The 26,210-nt window shown below is 38.6% G+C and overlaps 1 protein-coding gene across 23 annotated transcripts in view; it reads left to right on the top strand.

The window, feature by feature from the left end:
- Window positions 1-26,210, top strand: part of ptprt (protein tyrosine phosphatase receptor type T) — an 845,816-nt gene that overhangs the window by 224,209 nt on the left and 595,397 nt on the right. For all 23 annotated transcript variants that reach the window (XM_062979724.1, XM_062979726.1, XM_062979725.1 and 20 more), the window contains exon 2: window positions 25,068-25,193. In XM_062979724.1, coding sequence (XP_062835794.1) covers window positions 25,068-25,193 — 126 coding nt within the window. The remainder of the gene's footprint in view (window positions 1-25,067; window positions 25,194-26,210) is intronic.

The following is a 26,210-nucleotide window of genomic DNA, read 5'->3' as shown; positions in this document are numbered from 1 at the left end:
AAAGCAAAGGTGTCACTATTTCAGTTAACGATGTGGGCAATTTTGAATTTTGGAGTATTTTGGAATTCTTAATTAGAGACGCATAAACTGTCTTGCCCATTCCTTTTGGCAGAAAGTTACTTCTCCATCAACTGTAGAGTTCTCCTCTAATACCACATTTCAAATGAATTGATTTTGTTTGTCATCTTTCTTCTCTGTCAAGCTTTCACACCCATATGTAGAAATGGATAATACTGACCCGCCAGAATTTATATATATTTCACTGTCAAATTGAATGTGGATGAGGCATCATTTTGGGTGGAGCCTCCGGTGGCCTAGGGGATAAAAGCCTTGTGACTTGAAGATTGGGTTGCTGACCTGAAAGCTGCCAGGTTTGAATCCCACCCGGGGAGAGTGCGGATGAGCTCCCTCTATCAGCTCCAGCTCCATGCGGGAACATGAGAGAAGCCTCCCACAAGGATGGTAAAACATCAAAACATCCGGGCGTCCCCTGGGCAACGTCCTTGCAGATGGCCAATTCTCTTACTCCAGAAGCAACTCCAGTTACTCCTGACACAGAAAAAAAAATCATTTTGGGTATGATTTTAGTGATTTCTCACCACACTGAGAAATGGTTCTCGCAGAAGCAGAGGAAGCAGGAGGACATTTTTGCTCCCTGGCTTCAGGTAGGACTTGGCTAAGATTTGGCTAAGATTTTAAACTGAGTTTGGGCTTGGCTCCTGTGGTCAAAGTCTAACTGTTGTGTGACTGTTGTGTTGAAAGAGAGCCAGGTACTTAAGTTGATTGACAGCAGGCATTGTCCCCTGTTAATTGAGTTTCTGGGAAAGCTTTATTTGCCAGTGTGAGTTTCTGCCAGAGCCTGATCCCAGAAGGGCAGTTGGTTCTCGCAGAAGCAGAGGAAGCAGGAGGACATTTTTGCTCCCTGGCTTCAGGTAGGACTTGGCTAAGATTTGGCTAAGATTTTAAACTGAGTTTGGGCTTGGCTCCTGTGGTCAAAGTCTAACTGTTGTGTGACTGTTGTGTTGAAAGAGAGCCAGGTACTTAAGTTGATTGACAGCAGGCATTGTCCCCTGTTAATTGAGTTTCTGGGAAAGCTTTATTTGCCAGTGTGAGTTTCTGCCAGAGCCTGATCCCAGAAGGGCAGTTGGTTCTCGCAGAAGCAGAGGAAGCAGGAGGACATTTTTGCTCCCTGGCTTCAGGTAGGACTTGGCTAAGATTTGGCTAAGATTTTAAACTGAGTTTGGGCTTGGCTCCTGTGGTCAAAGTCTAACTGTTGTGTGACTGTTGTGTTGAAAGAGAGCCAGGTACTTAAGTTGATTGACAGCAGGCATTGTCCCCTGTTAATTGAGTTTCTGGGAAAGCTTTATTTGCCAGTGTGAGTTTCTGCCAGAGCCTGATCCCAGAAGGGCAGTTGGTTCTCGCAGAAGCAGAGGAAGCAGGAGGACATTTTTGCTCCCTGGCTTCAGGTAGGACTTGGCTAAGATTTGGCTAAGATTTTAAACTTAAAAGGGCACCTTTACTAACTATCCTTTGCAGTACATACAGGAAACAAAGCAACATAAACAAATACACAAAGACGTGGTTTGTTGCAGTCTGCACATAAAGTGCGTGCATATTACTTAACTGTACAAAGATCCCACTTGGCCACCACGCTCACCAAGAGATGCAACAAAAGCAAAACATTCCCATCACATGCACCAGCTGTGGCATGTTCCGCTTTTTCACACAAAAACTAGACAACTACATCTGCTCCAAATGCAAACAGATGACTCTGATGGAGCAGAGGATCCAACAGCTCGAGCACCGTATTAAGACCCTTAAGGACATTCAGGCACTCGAGCTCTTCTTGGACACTGCACAACACGCTGCTGTAGATCAGCAGCCTGCATCACACCAACACCACCAAGACCATGATCAGGAACCTTATGGGGAGATCAACTCAAAGGTAGACAACCCTCAGGCTTGGAAGGAGGTCACCCATAGAAGGAGACGCAGGACCAGGCAGCCTCCGCAGAACTCCTCTGCTCAGCTCCATTTACACAACAGATTTGAAATTCTTACATCATTAACATACAATCAGGAAACACATCTTGTGGAGGACCACAGTTTCTTAGATACCACTCAGTGGACCATCCTGGATCAATGCGCAGGGGATAGCCCGGACGGGGACAGTGCATCACCACAGTCACACTTATGTAATCATGCAAATGCTCCATCCCCAATCATAGACCAGGAGCAACAGGAACATCCTTGGGAGAGTAATGGGCTCTCGGATGTATCTCAATGGATTGTCATTGATGAATGCACTGGGGATGTTGAGGAGGAGGACAACACTTTACACCTACATGATTCACTTCAACAGGAACACTCTTCAGGGGACATACACACTGTCTTGCACAAAAGGGACCCTGTCAATCCTCAAAGGAAACAGGTCTTGGTAGTAGGTGACTCCCTCCTTAGAGGAACGGAAGCCATCATTTCCAGACCGGATGGGATGGCTCGAGAAACATGCTGCCTCCCGGGGGCAAAAATACACCATATCACTCAGAGGCTCAGCAGGCTCCTAAAGCCCCATCACCCTCCCCACCTTATGTTGATTCATGTAGGTACCAATGACACCGCTAGGCATACTTTTCAAAAGATCACAAATGATTTTCGAGCTCTGGGAACAAAGCTAAAACTGTATAATGTACATGTGATCTTTTCATCCCTCCTCCCCGTTGTAGGACATGGCTCTACAAGGGCCGGAAAAATAGTACAGGTCAATAACTGGCTCAGAAAATGGTGTCAAGAGGAGCATTTTGGCTTCCTTGACCATGGTCTACTCTTCCAAGAGGATGGACTACTGGCAAGCGATGGGGTGCATCTCACACAAGTAGGAAAACATCTTTTTGCACACAGACTCACAAACCTCATCAGGCGCACTTTAAACTAAATCCACTGGGGGAGGGGAACAACAGCCTGGCGAACACTATATTACCCACGACCACAGGGAACCGCCGTAAGGCTAAACGGAGGGCTGCACAAACACAGCAAGGACCAAGTACAGAGAGCACAATAATCCCAAATAAACAGTTCGAGGGGAGGTCACAGGGGCTTACATGTCTTTACACTAATGCTCAGAGCATGGGAAATAAGCAAGACGAACTCCAACTCCTAGCACAGCACCACACATACGATGTCATAGGCATCACTGAAACCTGGTGGGATGACTCCCATCACTGGAATTTAACCATTGAGGGCTATAACCTCTTTCACAGAAATAGAACAAAGGGGAGAGGAGGGGGAGTAGCTTTATATGTCAAAAACAGTTACGTTGCAGAAGAAATGCAAGACTGTAATCCGGGAAACCAGCTTGAAAGCATCTGGATAAGAATCAAGGGAACCGGGACTCAAAAAGATCTTGTTGTGGGTGTCTACTACAGACCTCCGAGTCAGGATGAAGGACTTGATGAAGCCTTCTGTCAACAGCTGACCAAACAGGCACAAAGAAGAGATATAGTAGTCATGGGCGATTTCAATTATCCCGATATCTGCTGGAAAACAAACTCAGCCAAGAGTACCAAGTCCAACAAATTCCTCACTTGCCTTGCAGATAATTTTATGGTCCAGAAGGTAGAAGAGGCAACAAGGGGATCAGCAACTCTTGATCTAATCTTAACAAATGTGGAAGACCTGATCAATACAGTTGAAGTGGTTGGATCCTTAGGGGCAAGTGACCATGTGCTCCTGCAGTTTGCAATACAAAGGAATGCTGAAACTAAGACAAGTCAAACACGCATTCTGGACTTTAAGAGAGCTGACTTCCAAAAAATGAAGGAATTACTGAGCGGCATTCCATGGACGCCGATATTAAAAAACAAGGGAGTTAAGGATGGATGGGAGTTTTTCAAAAGTGAAATACTCAAGGCGCAAATGCAAACAGTGCCAACAAAGAAGAAAAATAAGACAAGTGCAAAGAAGCCAGAATGGATGTCCAAAGAACTTCTAACTGAGCTAAAGCTCAAAAGTGACATGCACAAGAAGTGGAAAAGGGGAGAAATCACCAAAGAAGAATTCAAACGTATAGCCAACTCCTGTAGGGAAAAGGTTCGCAAGGCTAAAGCGCAAAATGAGCTCAGGCTTGCCAGGGACATAAAAAACAACAAAAAAGGTTTTTTTGCTTATGTTGGTAGAAAAAGGAAGAAAAAGGAGGCGATAGGGCCACTGCAAGGAGTAGATGGGGTGATGGTGACAGGGGATAGGGAAAAGGCAGAACTGCTTAATGCCTTCTTTGCCTCGGTCTTCTCACAAAAAGAAAGCCATCTTCAACCTCAGCAACATGGAATGGACGAAGGATTGGGGGAAATCCAACCCCAAATAGGGAAACAAGTTGTCCAGGAACACCTGGCCACTCTAAACGAATTCAAGTCCCCAGGGCCAGATCAGCTACATCCAAGAGTATTGAAGGAACTAGCGGAAGTTATTTCAGAACCACTGGCAATCATCTTCGAGAGTTCTTGGAGAACAGGAGAAGTCCCAGCAGATTGGAGGAGGGCGAATGTGGTCCCTATCTTCAAGAAGGGAAAAAAGAACGACCCAAACAATTACCGTCCGGTCAGCCTCACATCAATACCAGGCAAGATTCTGGAAAAGATCATTAAGGAAGTGGTCTGCAAACACTTAGAAACAAATGCGGTCATTGCTAATAGTCAACACGGATTTACCAAAAACAAGTCATGCCAGACTAATCTGATCTCTTTTTTCGATAGAGTTACGAGTTGGGTCGATACAGGGAATGCCGTGGATGTAGCATATCTAGATTTCAGTAAGGCCTTCGACAAAGTCCCCCACGACCTTCTGGCAAACAAACTAGTAAAATGTGGGCTAGACAAAACTACGGTTAGGTGGATCTGTAATTGGCTAAGCGAACGAACCCAAAGGGTGCTCACCAATGCGTCGTCTTCATCATGGAAAGAAGTGACAAGTGGAGTGCCGCAGGGCTCCGTCCTGGGCCCGGTTCTGTTCAACATCTTTATTAACGACTTAGACGAAGGGTTAGAAGGCACGATCATCAAGTTTGCAGATGACACCAAACTCGGAGGGATAGCTAACACTCCAGAAGACAGGAGCAGAATTCAAAACGATCTTGACAGACTAGAGAGATGGGCCGAAACTAACAAAATGAAGTTCAACAGGGACAAATGCAAGATACTTCACTTCGGCAGAAAAAATGGAAATCAAAGATACAGAATGGGGGACGCCTGGCTTGACAGCAGTGTGTGCGAAAAAGATCTTGGAGTCCTCGTGGACAACAAGTTAAACATGAGCCTACAATGTGATGCGGCAGCTAAAAAAGCCAATGGGATTTTGGCCTGCATCAATAGGGGAATAACGTCTAGATCCAGGGAAGTCATGCTCCCCCTCTATTCTGCCTTGGTCAGACCACACCTGGAATACTGTGTCCAGTTTTGGGCACCGCAGATGAAGGGAGATGCTGACAAGCTGGAAAGCGTCCAGAGGAGGGCAACTAAAATGATTAAGGGTCTGGAGAACAAGCCCTATGAGGAGAGGCTTAAAGAGCTGGGCATGTTTAGCCTGCAGAAGAGAAGGCTGAGAGGAGACATGATAGCCATGTACAAATATGTGAGGGGAAGTCATAGGGAGGAGGGAGCAAGCTTATTTTCTGCTGCCCTGCAGACTAGGACACGGAACAATGGCTTCAAACTACAGGAAAGGAGATTCCACCTGAACATCAGGAAGAACTTCCTCACTGTGAGGGCTGTTCGGCAGTGGAACTCTCTCCCCCGGGCCGTGGTGGAGGCTCCTTCTTTGGAGGCTTTTAAGCAGAGGCTGGATGGCCATCTGTCGGGGGTGCTTTGAATGCGATTTCCTGCTTCTTAGCGGGGGGTTGGACTAGATGGCCCTTGAGGTCTCTTCCAACTCTACTATTCTATGATTCTATGATTCTATGATCCCTGAGTGCATTTACCACTAGGGGTTCATTTGCCCCAGTCCATTCTCAGACTTTGTTCCTCACTACAAACCAAGTGTCCATTCTGTGCCATACCAAAGAGGAAAGTCCATTGGTATTTGTAAGAGGTTGTTTTTAAAAATGGTTGTGTTAATGGACATAACACTCCCATTGACTAAAATGTCTTTGGGAATAGTTTAAAATCGTGCTTTTTCTTCTTCATCATCTTTACTTAGCATTTGTAAAATGTGCACATAGGCAAGAATCCTATTGTTAATTCCAACTAGAATAGACTCAGGAAATACATTGCTGCATGGTGAATCATCTGCTTCATTGATTCCATGACTCTTTTTCAGCTAGGACTAATAGTACTTTTCAGGCCATATGGTCAAACACATTTCCTCTCCCCACCTTTGTTTAATGGGATGTGCTACAAGTCAGTTTTTGACAACTAGTATAACTGTTTTCATGTTCCATTTGGATGATGTGGAATTGGATTTGTCTGTTTTTTAAAAAATGTTTGAAAGAGTAAATTTCTTACACATTCATGTTCATCACTACTTTAAGTGAAATAACTGGTATGGACACTCTTTGACTTTTAGAAACAAGGGTTTATATATGGAAGTAATGCATGAGAGCGTACATAAGGGAATACAACCTTCTTACCAAAATGAATGTAACTCACACAACAAACAAACAACACATTTTATGCACCCAATATAGCAGACTCTAGTCCAGTGGTTCTCAATCTGTGGGTCCCCAGGTATTTTGGCCTACAACTCCCAGAATCTCAGCCAGTTTACCAGCTGTTAGGATTTCTGGGTGTTGAAGGCCAAAACATCTGCGGGCCCACAGGTTTCGAACCACTGCTCTAGTTTATTGAAGCTTCAGGCAGAGAAAATTTATCGAGGTATCTGGAGCCTCTGTTATCCTTTCTGTAACTCACAGCCAGGATGTGTTTCAGAATTAAGAATACCTGCTTTAGTGTACTCAGACATTTTGACAATCAATGGCTATGTGTCATGGTGATGCCAGTTTTTTAGCAGTGTTATGAGATTATGAAACTTAGAAAGAATTATGTTTTGAGAGAAAAACCTGGAAACTAAAATTCATGTCTTGGTAGGTCCCAGAATTCTATCCAAAAATCAGTCCCAGAATCATCTCCGTCTACTATTAGCTCTTAAAAGTCTGAATAGTAGCTAATTCTGAATTGTGAATTAATTGCCGGGTATGGAGATAGTATCAACAAAAATGCAGGATAGAAATATTAACTGTATGAATTTAGAAACAGTGTTAGGTGGGGAAAAGCAAAGTGTCAAAAACCTATTTTTATTTTCCCTAGAATGCCAACAAACGTCAAATAATTCCCAGTCCTCTTGCTTTTCTTGCACAATTTAAAAACATTGCTGCTTAGGCAGTGAGCCTAACTTAATCTTTTCTTCAGTTTAAGAAATACTATTTCTTTAATGTGTCCATGAGTTTTTGACATTGGATGACTTTATAAAACATTCTACTAATTGGATTTGTTAAAATAAATAAATCAAAAGCTAATTGGGACATGCCCTGCCATTATTTTTGCTTACTGAATTAGATATAATGGCGTGAAGTCCTTTTTATCATATTTGTGCACTTATTTAAATACCCCCCTGGCGCACACTTCTGCAAATTCAATTATATATTCAAAGAAAGCACTCAATTTATGCAAGGCTGGTTTACATTTAATCTAGGGACAAGACTTAGAACTGATGATAGGTCTGTTCAAAATTAATTAGGATCATTCAGAGGAACAGCAGCATTGTTACCAGCATGTGATATGAAGCAAGGGTTATTTCAGCCTATCCTATTATGATGCACTACATCAAGCTTGTTGTGGGTCAAGGGAGGCTTTGTTTGGAATTCCCTTCAAGTGTTGAAAGGTTATGTGCTCATTGGTCTAATTCGTGAACCTTTTTATACATCCCACAACTCACACTCTTTCATATTAGGTTTATTGCATGTTTCCAGTTGCTTTGTGTGAGGCAAATTAATTAATTTGCAGTATTTTTAAATCATTATTTTCCTCCCTATTCGATCTGAATATTTTACTACAATTGTTAAAAACAACATCAAGAAATTGCCTACTTACAAATTATTTTGTACAATTTGGATACATGTATCAATTCATTGCCCATAGGATTCTCTAATTGGGGATGGAAAACTTTGACACCACTGCTCTAAACAGAAGGTACCCAAGGTATTAGTTCTTTTATAGCAACTCCCTCCATGAATTAAAATTTTAAAATGCTGATGATTACTACCCCCACACAACTCTCTAGCTGTACTTTTTTAGATGACTTTTCCCTAAAAGATCTTACCTGAAGCCTCATTCTACACCTAAATGGGAGAATTTAGGCCACTGTCTACTGTTTCTACCTCTCCTAGGGGCTGGGTGGGCTTTCCTTCTTCAGTTCCAACACTGTGGTGGCCTGTCTTACAAAAAAAGGGTCTGTTTGTTCCTTGGCAGAGCCCCCGGTGGTGCAGTATGTTAAAGCATTGAGCTGCTGAACTTGAAGACCAAAAGGTCTCACATTCGAATCCGGGGAGTGGAGTGAGTGCCCACTGTTAGCCCAAGCTTGTCAGTAGATCAATAGGTACCGCTCCAGTGGGAAGGTAACAGCACTCCATGCATGACCTAGGAGGCGTCTATGGACTATGCTGGCTCTTCAGCTTAGAAATGGAGGTGAGCACCAATCCCCAGAGTTGGACATGACTGGACTTAATGTCAGGGGAAAACCTTTACCTTTTCCTTGTTCCTTGGACCTCTGACCAGATGCCAGCTAGGACTCTGAACTTACCTGCTGGCAAGTTAAGCCTGGCTTTTCATTTGATTAACGTCTGAAAGGAGGACATTGTTATGTTAGTGGGGTGGTCAGGAAACGTGTTTTAATCTGATCTTTAAAAGAGCTATCCAAATTATTTAACCACATATCTCCAGGATACATTCAGTTTGTAGAGGTGTGTTAATTTTTTGGACAGGATTCACAGTTCAATTGTGAGCCAGCAGCCACTAATATATATGTAATAATTTTTGTTGAGTAGTAGAAACATGAAGATTCCTACTTTGAAGGATTTCAGATTGTTTCAGTAGTGGGGGATTGAAAACAAATAAAGTGAAAGAAGGAAGAGAATCAAAGAAAAAGGAATCTCCAAAAGTGTAAAGGTGTTTGTCTGTTGTAGAGAAAACCCTAAGAATCGCTAAATGAGTTGTGCCAAACTAAAGACTAAGACTTTTTTTGGCATATTTATTTTGTGGAGTGCAGCTGAGAAAAAGGGAAAGAAAGATCTCTGAAATCATGTCTCATTGCACTTACTTAAGTTTTATTTCTTTTGGAAAATTAGACAAAGACAGCAGAGATCCTCATCCCTTATATATAAAGATGGATAGATCTGTCTTTTCCACTCTAAGTCATTTTTAATGTGCTCATTTCCCATCCATTCTATCTATTTCACTAAATATCTGCATTAACACAGAGATGAAATCAGTTTCCCCACAAAATGGGCATTTACACATTTTCTTCTAAGCACAATTGTAAGCATTTGTTTAAATGTTTAAAATAAACATTTTTATATGTGTACCAGTTTATTTGCAGAAAACCTTAACATGGATCACTAGCTGGGACAGCTTGTGTCTGGAATCACCCGAGAACACTTTACCAATGATGCCAGATAGTGTCTTCTCATTGGCCTATCTAGAATATTCCCTTTAGCAGTTAAGGGAAGGAGAGTGGCCCATTTGGGAATCAATGACTTGTCACCTCTGGCCCAAAATGCCAGAGATAATTGTAAAAAATAATGAGACAGATAGAAAATCATAAAACAGATAATAGAATCATAGAATTGGACCACTGAGTCCAGCCCCCTGCTCAGTACTAAAACATCATCAGCAGATAGCAATCCAGCCTCTTTTTAAAGATGCCAAGAGAAACAGACAACTGGTTACATTGCCTAATTGGAGCCCCCAGTAGCGTAGTGGGTTAAAGCCTTGTGACTTGAAAGCTGGGTTGCTGACCTGAAGGCTGCCAGGTTCGAATCCAACCCGGGGAGAGCGTGGATGAGCTCCCTCTATCAGCTCCAGCTCCATGCGGGGACATGACAGAAGCCTCCCACAAGGATGGTAAAAACATCAAAACATCTGGGCGTCCCCTGGGCAACGTCCTTGCAGACAGCCAATTCTCTTACACCAGAAGCGGCTTGCAGTTTCTCAAGTTGCTCCTGACACGAGAAAAAAACCCCTAATTAATTGAACATTGCAAAAATGTGTTTCTGTCAAGATGTTTTTCTAATTTTTAATCAGAGTCAAGTCTCCTGTAACTTTAAACCACTGGATCTCATCTTACTCTCTGGGGCATCAGAAATCAAATCTGTACACTTCTCTCTGTGACCACACTTCAGATATTTAAAAAGTGGAATCAAATTCTTTATTGTACTTCCTCATATGCTTTGTGTACTTCTCAACAGATAGCCCAGAGAGAGTCAAGTCTCAATAGGTTCTTATCAATCAAAGGATCCTTAGTTAAGGTCTTATGACTAGCTAGTGAGTTGAATGCTGCCCTCATTGTAGGAGACAGAAGATATCCACTGGGTAACTAACTCAGGCTAAGCAGAGTCTTATTTTCCTCTTGTGTCTTTTTATCTTACTTTGTCACACAATTGCAGGCATCCTGTTCTCTTCAGCCACGAATATTGGCCAGATAGCAGAACCCATCAATCTATTTCACTAAATATCTTCGTTATGATTCTTATGTCTCAGTGGACTTTTTTAAATAGGTGGGTGGGTTTGAGGAGTCCCCTCCTCGCAGGCCCGTAGCCAGGATTTTGTTTTGGGAGGGGCTGGGATTTTTTTTGGGGGGGGGGGCTGAGTCTGAGCGGGAGAGGGTCTACCCTAGCAAACCTTTTGTATCGTTATTCCAATACCCCCATGCATATGGGATATATTGAGCATGGTGATCAGATCATGATATGAATAAACATAACAGTTTAAATAATAAGCCCCTCAAGCCCCCCCCCCCCCCCAGCTACATGCTTGCCTCCTCGGTAACTCTGTATTTCAGATGATGCTCAGACCTGTGAACATTACTGCTCAAATGCTTGAAGTAGATTTTAAGTGAATCCTTCCTTTGAATGCTGTTTCATTCTGAGAGGTATTGAGTTTATGCAATTCCAGCTGCTAGCAAGCACACAACAATGTTGAGTCATTATCTTTATACTTAGCTCATGAGTTTCCAAGAAATACCCATTGGGCCACTCTTGGGAACAGGATGCTGGAATAGTTCTATAAACTATATAGTGCTCGATATTTTTCAAATATCACTCAACTACTATCTTTATTTGTAAGGAATATCACAATTCTCTTCCTTCCCATCCAAAATAACATCCCCATTACTTGTGCAATGAATAGTCTAATAGGGATACAGTAGACATAAACGGGCCGGCAGAATGTTGGATAAGCGAATATGTTGGATAATTAGGAGACATTTAGGAAAAGCCTATTAAACATCAAATTAGGCTATGATTTTACAAATTAATCACCAAAACATCATGTTATACAACAAATTTGACAGAAAAAGTAGTTCAATATGCAGTAATGTTATGTAGTAATGTATTTACGAATTTAGCACCAAAATATCATGATGTATTGAAAACATTGACTACAAAATGCGTTGATAATCCAGAACGTTGGATAAGCGAGTGTTGGATAAGTGAGACTCTACTGTATTTGAAATTTCTAAATGCAGCTATTGGTATTGCATATGTGCATTTTATTTGTCATGTTGTTTTTATCATGAAGGCTTGAGACTTAGTTATTTTATTCATAACATGCGTTTCTATTGGGGATTGTTAATGAATTTTTCATAACCATAACTATTTCAATTCCAGATTTTATGGATGATTTATTGACTTGCTATTGAGAGAGGACGAAATTTAGAAGGCCTCCTGAATACGCGGAGCTCCCATGCATGGTCTTTAGAGCTTAGGCATCCATTCTAAATCAAATATTGGCTTCCCCACTTCAATATTTAATTGTTATATACATTTATTTACTGGATAGCTCTGTTGCTGCTATTGGTAGTGTAAACTAGAACAGATCTATTGAATAAATAGAATTGCTAAAAGTATTAACTTATCACTCAGCAATTGAATAAGTGATGGAGGCTACCAATAGGATTCAAGCTCTACAGGTTTAAAAAAGCCCCAATTCAGTGTGTTAACAATGGCACAATCCATAGCATGTATCCCTCAAATACTTTGTAAACTACTTTCATCTGATTTTTAAATCCCTCTGCTTACATTTTTCATTACTTAGTTTTTATTTGCTTCTCTGCAGTAGTCCAACCATAATGACACTGAGGAGTATTTGTGTTGCTACCATAAATAGCAGAGATCAATGAACAAAATGAAATACTTTGATCTTCTGTGTTAACTAGGTCTTTAAGGAACCTAAGAAATAGTTTCTCCAATAGCAGTAACAATACATTTAATACTAGAGTTGTGCAAAATAGCTGAAATCCAATTAGTAATTCATTTTGGAGATTCAGAATTTCAATTTGTAAATATTGGGAGGGGTCCATTTCAATTTGTAATCCAAATATCTGAAGATTCATAATTGATTAAGATTCAGTCTATTAGAGGCAATGGGGAAAATTGCAAGGCTCTTATCTCCGTCATCGATGTTGCTATCGGGATGAAACTTGGCATATTTGCAGGCAACATTTATGACTTTAAGCCTACCAAGGTTCCGAACATTTCGGTCATCCACTGATTTTTAGGAATTTTTAACCATTTTATAGTTTTTGTTTTTGTTTTTTTTTTAAAAAAAAACCCTACAAAAGGTATCCCATTGAATTTCTGCACAATGTGACATATAAGCAAGGGCATCAGTCCTGAAAATATTCAAAAACAGTCATTCATCTACTGATTTCTAGGAATTTTTGAAAGTCTTTTCAATTTAGATTTATACATAAAAATATACAAGAGGTATCCACTCAAATTGTGGCACAGTGAGGCAAAATGAGCAGCACAGCAAGCTTGCCATGTTTCAAAACATTCATTATATCCACTGATTTTAAAGATTTTTTTTCCAATTTAAGCTCATGTGATTAACCTACACTGGGGCTTTAACTCGGGCAGCCCTGTTCTTCTGGCTCGAGCAGAATTCTAGGAAATATAGTTTAAAGTGGGGCATTTTGAATAGTCTGGTACAGAAGTCCTTGCCTTCCCAACCTACATTTCCCAAAATTCTGCTCACACCAGAATAAGGGGGCTGCATTTTGGAGATGGATATAATTTTAACAGAGGAAGGTTATAGATTGGATATATGAAGGGACAGAAACAAACAGGATGATCAAAAAGCTACTATAAGTTTAAGTTTTAAGAAAAACAAGGATACATAACGGAACTTCAAGAACATATCTTATCTCTCACTCCTCACACAGAGGAGATGCTCAGGGGAGTTTATATAAGACCAGCTTTACAGAAAGCCACATAGTTTGGCTTTCTTCTTTTAATTGGCTGACAAGGAAAAAAAACAGTATGCAGCAGCCCTTGTCAATCACATCAGCCCATTTCACCTCCCACTCCAAGACAATTATGGGCGATGGGGCAACGAAGTATGTTAATTGAAAAACAACTCTGAATCTAGAAATCTTTTGTGAATCTCTCCAAAAGTTTTGAAGTCTTGTGTTCTGATTCCTAAATGCTTTGGAGAAGTCCTTTTTGATTAGTAATATAGAGATTTGTATTTCCAAATAGTCTGAATCTCTAAATTACAAAGCAGAATTCCAAAGCTTTGCACACCCCTATTTATTACAAAGATTTCTCTATGTATCAAGGTAGGGATAAAATATAACAAAAAGATCATGTAACACCATTTAAAAATGACACCCAATTAAAAAGCATATAAAACCAATACATATAAAAACAATCTATACTTTAAAATTAATAATATAAAAAACTTCTGGCTGGGTCTACTGGAATGATGAATGCCACATAAAGTGTGTCAATTTCTATACTTTTTAAAGATTTGACGCTTTTTGAGCTTTAAGTGAGATAGAGCCATTTCTATATGAATACGCTGATAGTAAGTTCCACATCTTTATTAATTCCTTTACAATCTGCTAATCCCCTTAGTACATCCAAAATCTAGATACCAGCATCACTCCTTATTAGCCCCAATTAAAAAAGTGAATGTTCTTCCATATTCTTCAAACATGCTTGCTTCATAAGATAATTATGTCCTTTATGTTTTTTTCCTCTTCACTTGGTTGATATTGTGACATTGATAAGCAATTAAATTTTGGTCTGTTGTAGAAGTTTTTAATTACAGTGTTAAAACAATTTACACTCCAGGGAACTCAGCAGGGAAACTCAACTTTAGGGGAAATATCGAAGGTTGGATTTTGTATGCAATGACTGCTTGGAATACAATTGGCAAGTAATTACTTTAATAGCACGTTAGCACCTTGCAATCAGACAAGGCAATACATGTATGTTTTTTGTGGATTTCACAAAGAAGGTATAAACTTTTCTGGATGAGAGAATCTCACCTTCTATATAGGTTATCCAATAACGCAACTCTTTATCATCGTTCCTGTTCAACCTCCTTGGCAATTGCTATGTTCCCCCCCCCGGTCTTGAGAAATCTTAATTTTCCTTATATTTATGTCCTGCTACTGATAAAGCAAATGGAGAATGCATGCTTCAAAATCATTATCCTGACCACATTTCAATCTTCAGATCTTTATTCCTTGATTTATTAGAATTCAATTATTTTTAGGTCTTTTCACTGTATTTCTGTTTTGTTCTCATTAAGCGGTGTATGAATTAGATGTTTATTTACCAACTCTGATGAGTCAGACATTTGAATGTGATGCCCAGAAGATTAGCTAAAGACATCTGCAAGCATGGGTCAGTAAAGAACATTAAGATAAATGTTTCCTCATATCATTTGTAGGAAATGCATATTCTGATTCTGTTCAGGGTTCAAGTCTTAATTGGTAACCATTCTGTTAGATTAGTTTCTGTCATCACAGTCTCTTGAGCCCCATCTATACTGCTATATAATGCAGTTTCATAATGCAGTTTAACTGCATTGAACTGCATTACATGAGTCTACACTGCCATATAATGCGGCTCAATGCAATTAAAACTACAGGCAGTGTAGATGGAGCCTTAGTTCTAAGATATTTTTTTTTTCAGATATGTAGGTTCCAGTAAATATTTAGGATAGAAATGGGCAAAACACAGCCTTCTGGTTGCTGTTGTGCTGCATCTTAATTCCTCACTTTTGGGTTATGCTAACAAGATCTAATGAGAATTACTGCCCCATAGAATCTGAATAGCTGATTTTATTTTATTTTATTGCCCGCCCTTGATCTTTAAAAAGTACAACATCTCCCTATAATCTTCTTCAGGAAGGCAACAATGTTGTGTTAGAGCCTATACTCTAAGGTCTTCTGTTCAGTCCTAAACTGCTTGGATTGAAAGGTTGTAGCATGAAAACGTTGTAGCATGAAGGGGTGCTGCCAGAAGAGGGGGGTCCTGAACTTGGAGGACAGATTGAGTTAGAGTCATAAATAACATTGCTATGATTATAATCAAAAAGCCCTTTCAAAACTATTATTATTATTTTTTTAAAAAACAACTTCTGCAATAACTTAGTAGTTTCTGTTAAAAAGCAACCTCAGAAACTTTATTGACGTTTTCCTTTAGTTGAAATAAATAACAGCCTTCCAAAGTGGTCCTATGAAAGACTGCATAGTTATTGATTTATACCCAAATCAGTCTTGGGAAATCTTCATAAATATATATCTTTATTTTTTGAGTGAAATCAGGAAATTTCTTCATATAGTGCAGTTAAAATGTGGAATTCACTGACACAGCATGACATTATGCTTGCCAAGTGATTAGATGAATATAGTTATAGCAGTATATTCCTGCATAGCAAAAAATGTGACCCTTGAAGTCCCTTCTATATGTGTGATTTTATGATTCTGTGAATTCATGGAAGATAGGGTAGAAATATCAGCAGTATGGTGTTCTCTCTCACTCACTATACATGTATCAAAAGCAGTATACCTCTGTGTACCAGGATAATGAGAGACAGATGTTATGGATAAATTGATATCCTACTATGGGATTTCCTATGTACCTGAATGTCTACTCTGAGTCTGATCCAAAAGAGAAGTTCTTAGTACTTCATCAGACGGTCAAGGGAAACTAGAGGGAAAAGTTCCCTCCCATCTTTCCCCATCTTCTGGGATGGCCATCCATCCCATGTCCTCTCACCTTTCCCCCCCCCCCCCCCCATCTTTCCTCTGCTTCATCCCATCTTTCTCTATCAGGCGTAAATTGACACCCAGCTCCTGATAGAGGTCTTTTGCCTCTGTTTCCATGAGCTTGGGAAATTGAGCACCACAGAGTCCCACAAGATACGCCTTCATATCATCTTTTGACCTCTGTGGAATGCATGGAAATGGAGCCTGAAGACCATCTGATGAAGTCCTTAGGTTCTTACACTGTTAAGAATAGAGGAAGAATCTAAGAGTATGTGCGTTAAGGAACTTGTTTGAATAAGTTGTAGGCATATGCTTCTACTTAAAACACTTAAAATAGAGCAGATGGTTAACACTGCAAAAATAGGCTGAATTTTATTGCTGTCAAATAAAAATGTAGAGCCTGTTCAGGCTCATTGTGCTGCATTGTCATCACTGCACATAGATAGAGAACGTGGCTTATAAGTTGTCAAATAACATGTCTGTTCAACCACTTTCCTGGCATCAGACATAGTAGTAATTTGCTTTAAGAATCTCCTGAATTCCACAGAGTGAGAACACCTTGATGACTTATGGGAAGAGGAAGCAAATTATATTATAATTACCTTGTCAGATGATTAAATTTCAGTTCCTAAAGGAAAAAAATAGGATTGGGCACTTTTAAGTGGTTATTGGATACATTTATCTATGATTTTTGCTTAGTAACATTAGGCAGATTTAACTAATAAAACCAAGGTCCTAGCGAGTAATGTTCCCCAAGGTTGAAAGCCTTCGACAACACATTCTCCAAGGTTGGCTGTAGAAGTAATTGCTTATCATAGGCAAAGTTTCCTCTGTCTGTAGCAACTGAAACAAATGCCTCCTGGCAGTATGCAAAGGCAAGTAAGCATCTATCTCTTGCATAGATGTCATGACGTCTGGAGTATGATGCAAGCGTGTTTGCATGATATGTGTGGAGGAAACTACGCACATAGTGTCTCTTGTGGCTTGGAAAGCATGAACAGTTCTTTTATAGCAGGGCATCATAAACTGATTTCAATGTGAAGCATAGAGTCACTCATGAGTCTATGTGGGCTCTCCCAAGTTACCTTTTCAGTCTGCTAGGCCCAGACTGCATGCTCCCTTTGGAAATTTTCCTCAACAAACATAATTTATCTGCTCCTGCAGGAGTGATGGTTTTGTGTTACAACAGCACAGAAGTTCCCACCTACTCACTGCAAAATCCTTGGAACTAGAAAAGGGGATGGAAATGAAACTATAGTTGATTTCTACCACTTCTGGGGCCCCTTCCAAACAGTTGTATAAAATCCACATTGAACTGGATTGTATGGTAGTGTGTACTCAGTTAATCTAGTTCAAAGAAGATATTGTGGATTATCTGCCTCGATATTCTGGGTTACGTGGCTGAGTGGAAGGACCCTGGTTTTGATTTTCTTTGGTAGTTTTTATGCATTTCTGGACCTGGCATTAGATGCTGACAAAAACCATCTAATGTCAAAATTTATGAAAGTTGTTAGTAAAAGAAAGTTTGTGTTTATAATACTACACTTAAGGAGTAGCGCAAACATATTTTGTATAGCAACCAGCAGGTTGAAGTGGGGAGCATATTGTCCAAATCCTACCTGGCTATATTAGTTATTATTTTTTAAAGTACACTTTCAGTTCCTGCCCACTAGTTTATGTATGAAAAGTCCTAAGTGATTCTAAAAAAATTCTGAAAATCAGAGAGCCACTACTAACTTTTGAAAATGTTGGTGTTGTCCTGAGGCAAATCGTCCTGGTAAATTGTAAAGCAGTTCCCAATGTTCCAGTGATGCCAACAAGGACATTATGTTACTAGGCTACCTGTTCAGGGTGCAACATTTTGGGTGGACTCACCAGTCTTGGCAAATTTGGGTTTTTGCTCTTCCAAATGGTTAAATGAAATGTACATCAATTTGAGTAGTTGCACACTTGTGGAACTTGCAGGACATTTCTGAGACATAAAGTATGCACAACACAATGCACATACTTCAAATATAAGCAACTACAAAGCATATAAGTGGTAAAAATGCAGAAACACATTTCAATTGCACAAATTAAGTAAAATGCTCAAATAAATGTGCTAATTTGGGAGTGGGGGTTGTAATGTGCTCAAATTTCAGTACAGCAAGAATATAGCCTTTAAAAACCAACAAGAAACAAGGTTGGGTTTTAAATAAATGTAACAAAATTCAGATTGAGAGATTTTTACATATAGTATCATTAACCTCTGCCCTTCCTTCACTGCGCTCCTCCTCTAAAGTGGAGACACGAGAAGAAACGGCTTTGATTAGTAAAGCTTTATAACTCTGTAAGCAGACCTGGAACCAAGGGAAGAGGTTGAGGCTCTCTTTTCTTTATCCAATGCACCTACTCATGCAATGGCATCAGAAAGTGCCTCCACTGTCATCCGACAAGGACCTGCTAGGAGGAGGTGGGCATTTTGTCAGGCCCTTGCCCTTAGGACAACCAACATTTTCCTTGGGTGCTATACTTTGACAAAAGAAAAAGAAATCAGCTATTAAAAGAGAGCTTCCCTGAATAATGTTCATATGTAGCCCTGGTCCTGCACTTGTTTAGCATTCCATTGTACCAATATTCTTATTGCCCTTGCCAAACATTACTAAACCTAGCTCCTGGAATTTAATATATCCACCGCAATAGCGATCCCTCAATTATTTGTATAGTCCTTAAACCTATAATGTCTGCAACCTTGTTGTTTGTTCAATGCAAATATCCAATGCCCACATATACATATAAACCTATGTGTAAGTATTCTGTAGCCATAATGATATATTTATTTATATAAAATATATGTTAACGTGTGTGTGTAGCCCAAACAAAATGGCTGCCCCATGAGAAAATACCCAAATGGCTGCCACCATATGGAGCCCAGACAAAATGGCTGCTCCCATGTGGAGGCCAAACCAAGATGGCGGCAGCCATGGCCAGTCTGAGGAAATGTATATGGCAGCTGCCAGGCCCACCCACGTGACACCAAAGTGGCCACCATCTGAGCCCCTGCTGTACCAATGTGGGGGGACCACATAACGAAAAAATGTAATTTTGTGAAAACAGGGGTGTTGAAAGATACAGAAGGTAGATATATAATAATGGAAGGGGAAATTGGACAAGACAAATATGTATTAGTAAATATTTACGCTCCCAATGAAAAACAAGAAGAATTCTATGAGAAAGTGTTAAACAAAATAACTAACTGGCAACAAAAATATATAATTTTTGGAGGAGATATGAATATGGTAATGGACACGGTAAAAGATAAATCTAATCCAACAGTTAGAGATAAAAGTAATAACATTACAAAACTAAATATGACTATGGGTAAATGGGGATTGAAAGATGTTTGGAGACTTTTTAAAGGAGATGAGAGAAAGTATACATACTTCTCAGAAGTGCATAAAACATATACAAGGATTGATTACATGTTTATTACAAAAAATATACTAGACAAAGTTGTAAATACGGAAATAGGAAACATAAGGATTAGTGATCATGCTCCAGTTAGTATAGAAGTTGAAATCAAGCAAGATTACAATCAGATAAAAAGATGGAGATTCAATCCCAGTATACTGAAACAAGAGGAAACGGTAAATGAATTAGCAAAACAATGGCAAGAAATTTGGGATTTAAATAACAAAGAGATATCAAGAGCTTTATTATGGGATACAATGAAAGCGGTGATGAGAGGGTTAATAATAAAAGAAGCATCAAAGGTAAGAAAGAAACAGGAAGAAAGGAAAAATTTATTAGAAAAAGAGATAGGAAAATTGGAAAATCAGTATATAACAAAAAGAACTAAACTCATATATAATGAATTAAGGGCAAAAAAAGAAGAATTGAACAAAATGGAGATGGACCAGGTAGAAAGAAACTTGATATACCTAAGGAGAGAATTCTTTGAATTTAGCAATAAAAATTCAAAAATGTTGGCGAGGGCAGTACAAAGGAAAAAAAATGGAAAACACGATAAACGAGATAAAAGATAAATCAGGAAAGATATGCAGACAAATGAAAGAAAAGTTAAAAATATTTGAGGAATTCTATTCGAAGTTATACCAAGCAGAAGAACACTCAATTGACAAAATAAATGAATATGTGGAAGGTAATTGGAATATAAAATTAAGGGAGGAGGATAGGAAATTGCTAGAAGCCCCAATAAAAGAGGAAGAAATAGAGAAAGTAATAATGAAATTGAAAAATGGGAAAGCCCCGGGGTGGGATGGATTTGGACCAGAGTATTATAAAATATTTGGGAAAAAGCTAATCCCAAAATTGGCAGAATTATATAACGCAATATTAAATGGAGAAAAAATTCCGGAATCTTGGAAACAGGCATTAGTAGTACTCATCCCTAAAATCAATAGAGATGAAACAGACCCAGGGTCTTACAGACCAATTTCATTAATAAATCAGGACACCAAAATATTGTCAGCAATTATAGCAAATAGAATGAATAATTGGATATATAAATACATTAATAATGACCAATGTGGCTTCATAAAAGGGAGACAAATGTCAAGTTTAGTAGGGAAATTAATAAATAAAATTCAGATAATAAAAAAAAATCAGCAGATAAAAGCAGGAATTGTAGCCTTAGACATATTTAAAGCATTCGATTGCATGGAGTGGCCAACGTTAAAATGTATTTTGAATAAATTTGGATTTGGAAGTAGAACAATGGGATTAGTGAACCAACTATATTCAGACAGTTACATTCAGGTATTAGTAAATGATGGGATAACTGATAGAATAAAAGTAACAAGAGGGACTAGGCAGGGATGCCCTATGTCACCAATATTATTTGCAATTACAATAGAAATATTGGCAAATGTAATTAGAAATGATAATAAATTAATAGGGATAGGAAAAGACTCAGATAAAATTAGTTTGTTTGCCGATGACACAATTTTGACTTTAAAAGGAATAGCAGATAAAATGGAAATAATAGGGGAGCATATAAGGAAGTTTGGAGAAATAACAGGGCTGAAAATAAATTGGAAAAAATCAGAAATGATACTATTTAACTACACAAAACAAGAAGAGGAAGAATTTAAAAATTGGAGGGATATAAAAATAACTTTAAAAGAAAACATAAAATATCTAGGAATAGTAGTAACTAAGGACCTAAGTGAAATGGAAAGGAAAAACTTAGAGGCATTGAGGAAAGAGACAGAAAAAAAAATTAAATGAATATAACAACATACACTTGTCCTGGTTTGGTAGAATTGCCTTATTCAAAATGAAAATACTACCTAAAGTAAATTTCTTATTTAGAATGATACCCCTTAAAATATCAGAAATTGAATTGAACAAATGGCAACAATTAACAAACAAATTTTGTAATAATGGGGAAAAAAACAGAATAAACAAATGCTATTGGTACAAACCACAAAAGGAAGGAGGACTAGGATTACCCGAAATCAAAAGTTATTATGAAGCAAACCAATTGAGACATGTGGTAGAAGGGATGCTAAACAAAGTAGAAATAAACTGGATGGAAATAATTACTAAAGATATAGAAATGAGATTAGAAAATATATTTTTTAAGGAATATTCAAAAAAGGAAATCAACCAAATGGGAAATGTATCATTAAAAAACATATTAACAATATGGAATAAATATAAAAGCCACCTCATTAAAGAGAACTCTAAAATAATGCCAGTGATAATGGAGAAGAAATTTCCTAAAAACTTAAAAAATGTGATGGATAAGGAATTGAAAAGGAAGAAATTAGACAAAATTGGAAGTTGGAGGGAACAAATAAAGGAGGAAAACAACATAAAGGGAATCCTAGGTGATTTAAATATATCATGGCTTCATTGGGTCCAATTAGATCAATGGTTCCAAAATTGGCAAAGAAAGAGCTGGGAAGAAAGAGAACCAACAAAATTTGAAAATATAGTATTAAAAGAACAGACTAAAGAGGGAAATGAATATCCGAAAGGGATAACCAGTATGATATATAAAATATTAATAGAGATTAAAGGTGGGAGGAAAGGGATATTAACAAGGGAAATATGGGAGGAAGAACTGGGAATAAAAGTAGGAGAAAGAAATTGGGAAAAATTATGGAAAGCAAGGCACCTCAAAAATTTATCAATTAGAATAAAAGAAAACTACTACAAGATAGTATGGAAGTGGTATTTGACCCCAATAAAGATACATAATATGGATAAGAGTTGTTCAGAAAAATGTAGGAGGGGTTGTCAAGAAAGGGGGACATATATTCATATGTGGTGGGAATGTAAGTATGTACAGAGTTTTTGGGGAAAGGTCATAGTAGAAATAGAGAGTATCATGAAGAAAAAAATTAATATAAACCCAGCGACTATACTATTATCTATTTATAATACAGAGGAATGGAAAGAAAATGAAAAGAATTTGGTAACAATGTTGCTAACGGCTGCAAGGTTATTAATAGCAAGAAATTGGAAAGGGGAGGTGGAAATTAAAATAGAAGATTGGTACAAGGAAATTTGGAAATTAGCAATAAATGATAAGTTAACATGCAATTTAAATGTCAAAAAAGGCCTAAGGAAGAAAAATGATTTTGAAAGGATATGGAAGAAATTTATTGAAGAGACATTAAGGAGAGAAGATGGGAATCAACCTCCACCAGAAGAGATGAGATTCTGGTTGGACTATAAAGAAATGGACTCCGGTGATGGGGAGCACAACGGGTAGAACACTGGGGGAAGGATAAGACTTAATTATATGAATTGTAAAGATTTTTCTTTTCTTTGTAACAAATTAATAGTAATGTAATAAAAATATTTTTAAAAAAAGAAGAAGTGAAGGGCTTGGGGCAGAGAGCTCTGAAGCCAAAAGGAAGATGGCCAGAGTCAGAGCCCCTCAGTGCTGCTGGCAGCATATGGCATGGCACGAGGCCCACTAGGCCGCACCACTGTCCCTCCCTCCCGAGGATTCAGCCACAAGGCCACAGCAACCAAGGACCACCCCCCTTGCCAAACCGCCATGCTGGGGGGAGGGTAAAAAGGCATAGATTCTCTCCCAAGCTGCCCTGAGACCTAAGGAAGAAATGAGGACATGACAAAGCAGCACCCAGCCCCCACTACAGAAAAGGAAGGGGCCCTGCGGCTTTTTCTTTCTTTTTCTTGTTTGAAATAGACAAGTCTTTGCCCACCCCCGGGCCCACTTAGAGACCTCAAGGACACATCCGAAAAGGTCTAACAATGAGCTCGAACTGAGCTCAATAGAGTAGGCTGCTCCCTAAGATGGAACTATTTTCAAAATGGCTGGCCTCCTTTCTTTGTGTGTGACGAATGGCCTCCCCACTCCAAGTGTGTGGGGGCATGGGAATCAAATTCATTCTGTTTTATTTAGGGATATGAGAAGTTGTCAGGATGTGCCATGATACCTATCTCCTCCCTTATTATTTCTTTCAGGCTGGATCTACACTGCCATGTAATCCAAATTATGAAAAGAGATTATCCAGATTATCTGTTCAAAATTGGATTATATGAGTCTACAATGCCATATAATCCAGTTCAAAACAGATAATCTGGATTTTATATGGCAGTGTAGATGGGGCCTCAGACTGAGGAGGCTCCCAGCTACAGGGCTGACCAGTAGTAATAACAAACTCCATAGAGAAAGTAGAAGCTCATTAGGCAAGAGCGTTGAATATTCCAACCTTAAAAAAGCAGCTGTGTTACCAAGGAGAGGGTGGTATTAGGAAACAGAAAAAGCTAGTATCTGAAAGGGATGCTGGACTTAACTTAAGGGAAGAAGACTAAAATATGTTGCTCGGTCCAAGTGCTTTGGGTATCCAACTCTGAGGGCCTGTGGCAACTCCAAGTTCATATGTTAATGCTGGAGGAGCTCATATCCATTGTTAAGCACTAAGTAAATAAAACATGATCTTTGTGGCTTGGAACTTCCTTGAGAGTTAATGGAGTCTAAAGCCTATTATTTGCTGCAGTGCTTACCATGGAGGGATTCAAAGGTGTCATAAAGGGTTTCATGGACATATTTATGTTGATTCGTGATCCTGCAGCCTTTTATCCTGTCCATATAGTATGAACTTTTTAAAGTTCTTTAATAAGGAAAAAACCTAGTTTTTATAAGTAAATAACTGAAGGTTTATGTGTAAAAATGCACAAAAAACATTGAGGCTATAATTTTGTTGAGCCTTTTTTCACCTTGCCTTTTCTGTCTGAAAAATGATAAACATTACTATGTAGAAGAACAAAAATCTATGCACAACATCTGCCATAGAGAGAGACTTGGGGCATTTTGTAATTGCTATGTTCTTTCTTTTTAAAAAATCAAAGCAAAAGTGGCAGGAGAATGTCAAACTTTTAACATGCTGCTTATCCAGAGATGAAGCTGTCTGCTTTTCCTGCACAAGATCTTTTATGAGCATAAGATTTTACTGCACAATGGCTAGGGGGCAATCAATTTAGATATGAGTGCAAATCTTTGTATTAATGTTTGGCATATGACACTGCAGTCTCAATTGTGAAGATTTAAAGCTGTAACTAAGAAAAGTGACCTAAGAAGCAATTTATTCGTAGATTAAGAAAGGCAAGCCATATGTTCCAAGTATACATTTAAGATCCAGAAATCTTTGCTACATACCCCCAAGGCAATTGCAAGAACTTAATGTGCCAGAAATTCTTCTTCTTCTCCTTCCTCATGCCTTGAAGGGATTTTATAAAAGACACTGATTTAAATGGAGTAACATCATGAGAAAGAAGTAATTAAGACAGAAGTATTTATTCATTTCTCTTTTCCTTAGGCGGTTGTTCGTTTGATGAACACTACAGTAACTGCGGTTATAGTGTGGCACTGGGGACCAATGGATTTACTTGGGAACAGATTAATACCTGGGAGAAACCGACAATGGATCCAGCTGTTCCAACTGGTGAGTAAAAAGCATGACGATCAGGAAAGTCTTTAAACAAAATAATTCATCTCAAAGAGAGAATATTCTATATTGAGTGCCAATTGTCTTATATGGACATGAATGTCACAATTTAACTTGCCTATGGAAATGTGTAGCTAGCTATTATGATATATGGAGCAACTTGTGTTTTAAGCTATCCTTATTGTGTCCACCCCTTAGATGTTAATGGCATTTGGATGTTAGTGTTGTTGTTCAGAGCATATTAGATATGAACTCCAAATTCTATACTTTCAAATACAGAAGGTACTGTCTTGTAAGGCAGAAATTCAAATGACTTCTTCTCATTTGTAATGCTGATCATATGCTGCCAATTAGCTACAATCTAAATACAGTGGAGTCTCACTTATCCAAGCTAAATGGGCTGGCAGAAGCTTGGATAAGCGAATATCTTGGATAATAAAGAGGGAGTAAGGAAAAGCCTATTAAACATCAAATTAGGTTATGATTTTACAAATTAAGCACCAAAACATCATGTTATACAACAAATTTGACAGAAAAAGTAGTTCAATACGCAGTAATGTTATGTTGTAATTACTGTATTTATAAATTTAGCACCAAAATATCACGATATATAGAAAACATTGACTACAAAAATGGTTTGGATAATCCAGAAGCTTGGATAAGCGAGGCTTGGATAAGTGAGACTCTACTGTAGTGTGAAATTCCCGTCCTCTAGAAACTTCACTGGCACTCAGTACAGTTATAGACCACTCAAAGTACTGGTTATAAAATTCTGAATAGTTCAGAAGAAAGGAGAAGTGAGCCCTTCTCTTCTGCTGAAATGTCTCCCTTTTAATCTGTGGCACAGTTGATGGTGACATGAAAGGGCATTTTCAGTGTCTGTACTTATGCTTTGAAACTTTAGAGATATATTTTGTGCCCTTCCATTTGAAATAATAATAATAATAATAATAATAATAATAATAATAATAATAATAATATCCTCAGCTGCTGTAAGAAAATCGCTCAAACTAC

Source organism: Anolis carolinensis, chromosome 4 (genome assembly GCF_035594765.1).
Source record: "Anolis carolinensis isolate JA03-04 chromosome 4, rAnoCar3.1.pri, whole genome shotgun sequence".
NCBI lineage: Eukaryota > Metazoa > Chordata > Lepidosauria > Squamata > Dactyloidae > Anolis > Anolis carolinensis.
The sequence above is the reverse complement of the archived record's forward strand: the minus strand, read 5'-3'. Positions and strand labels throughout refer to the sequence as shown.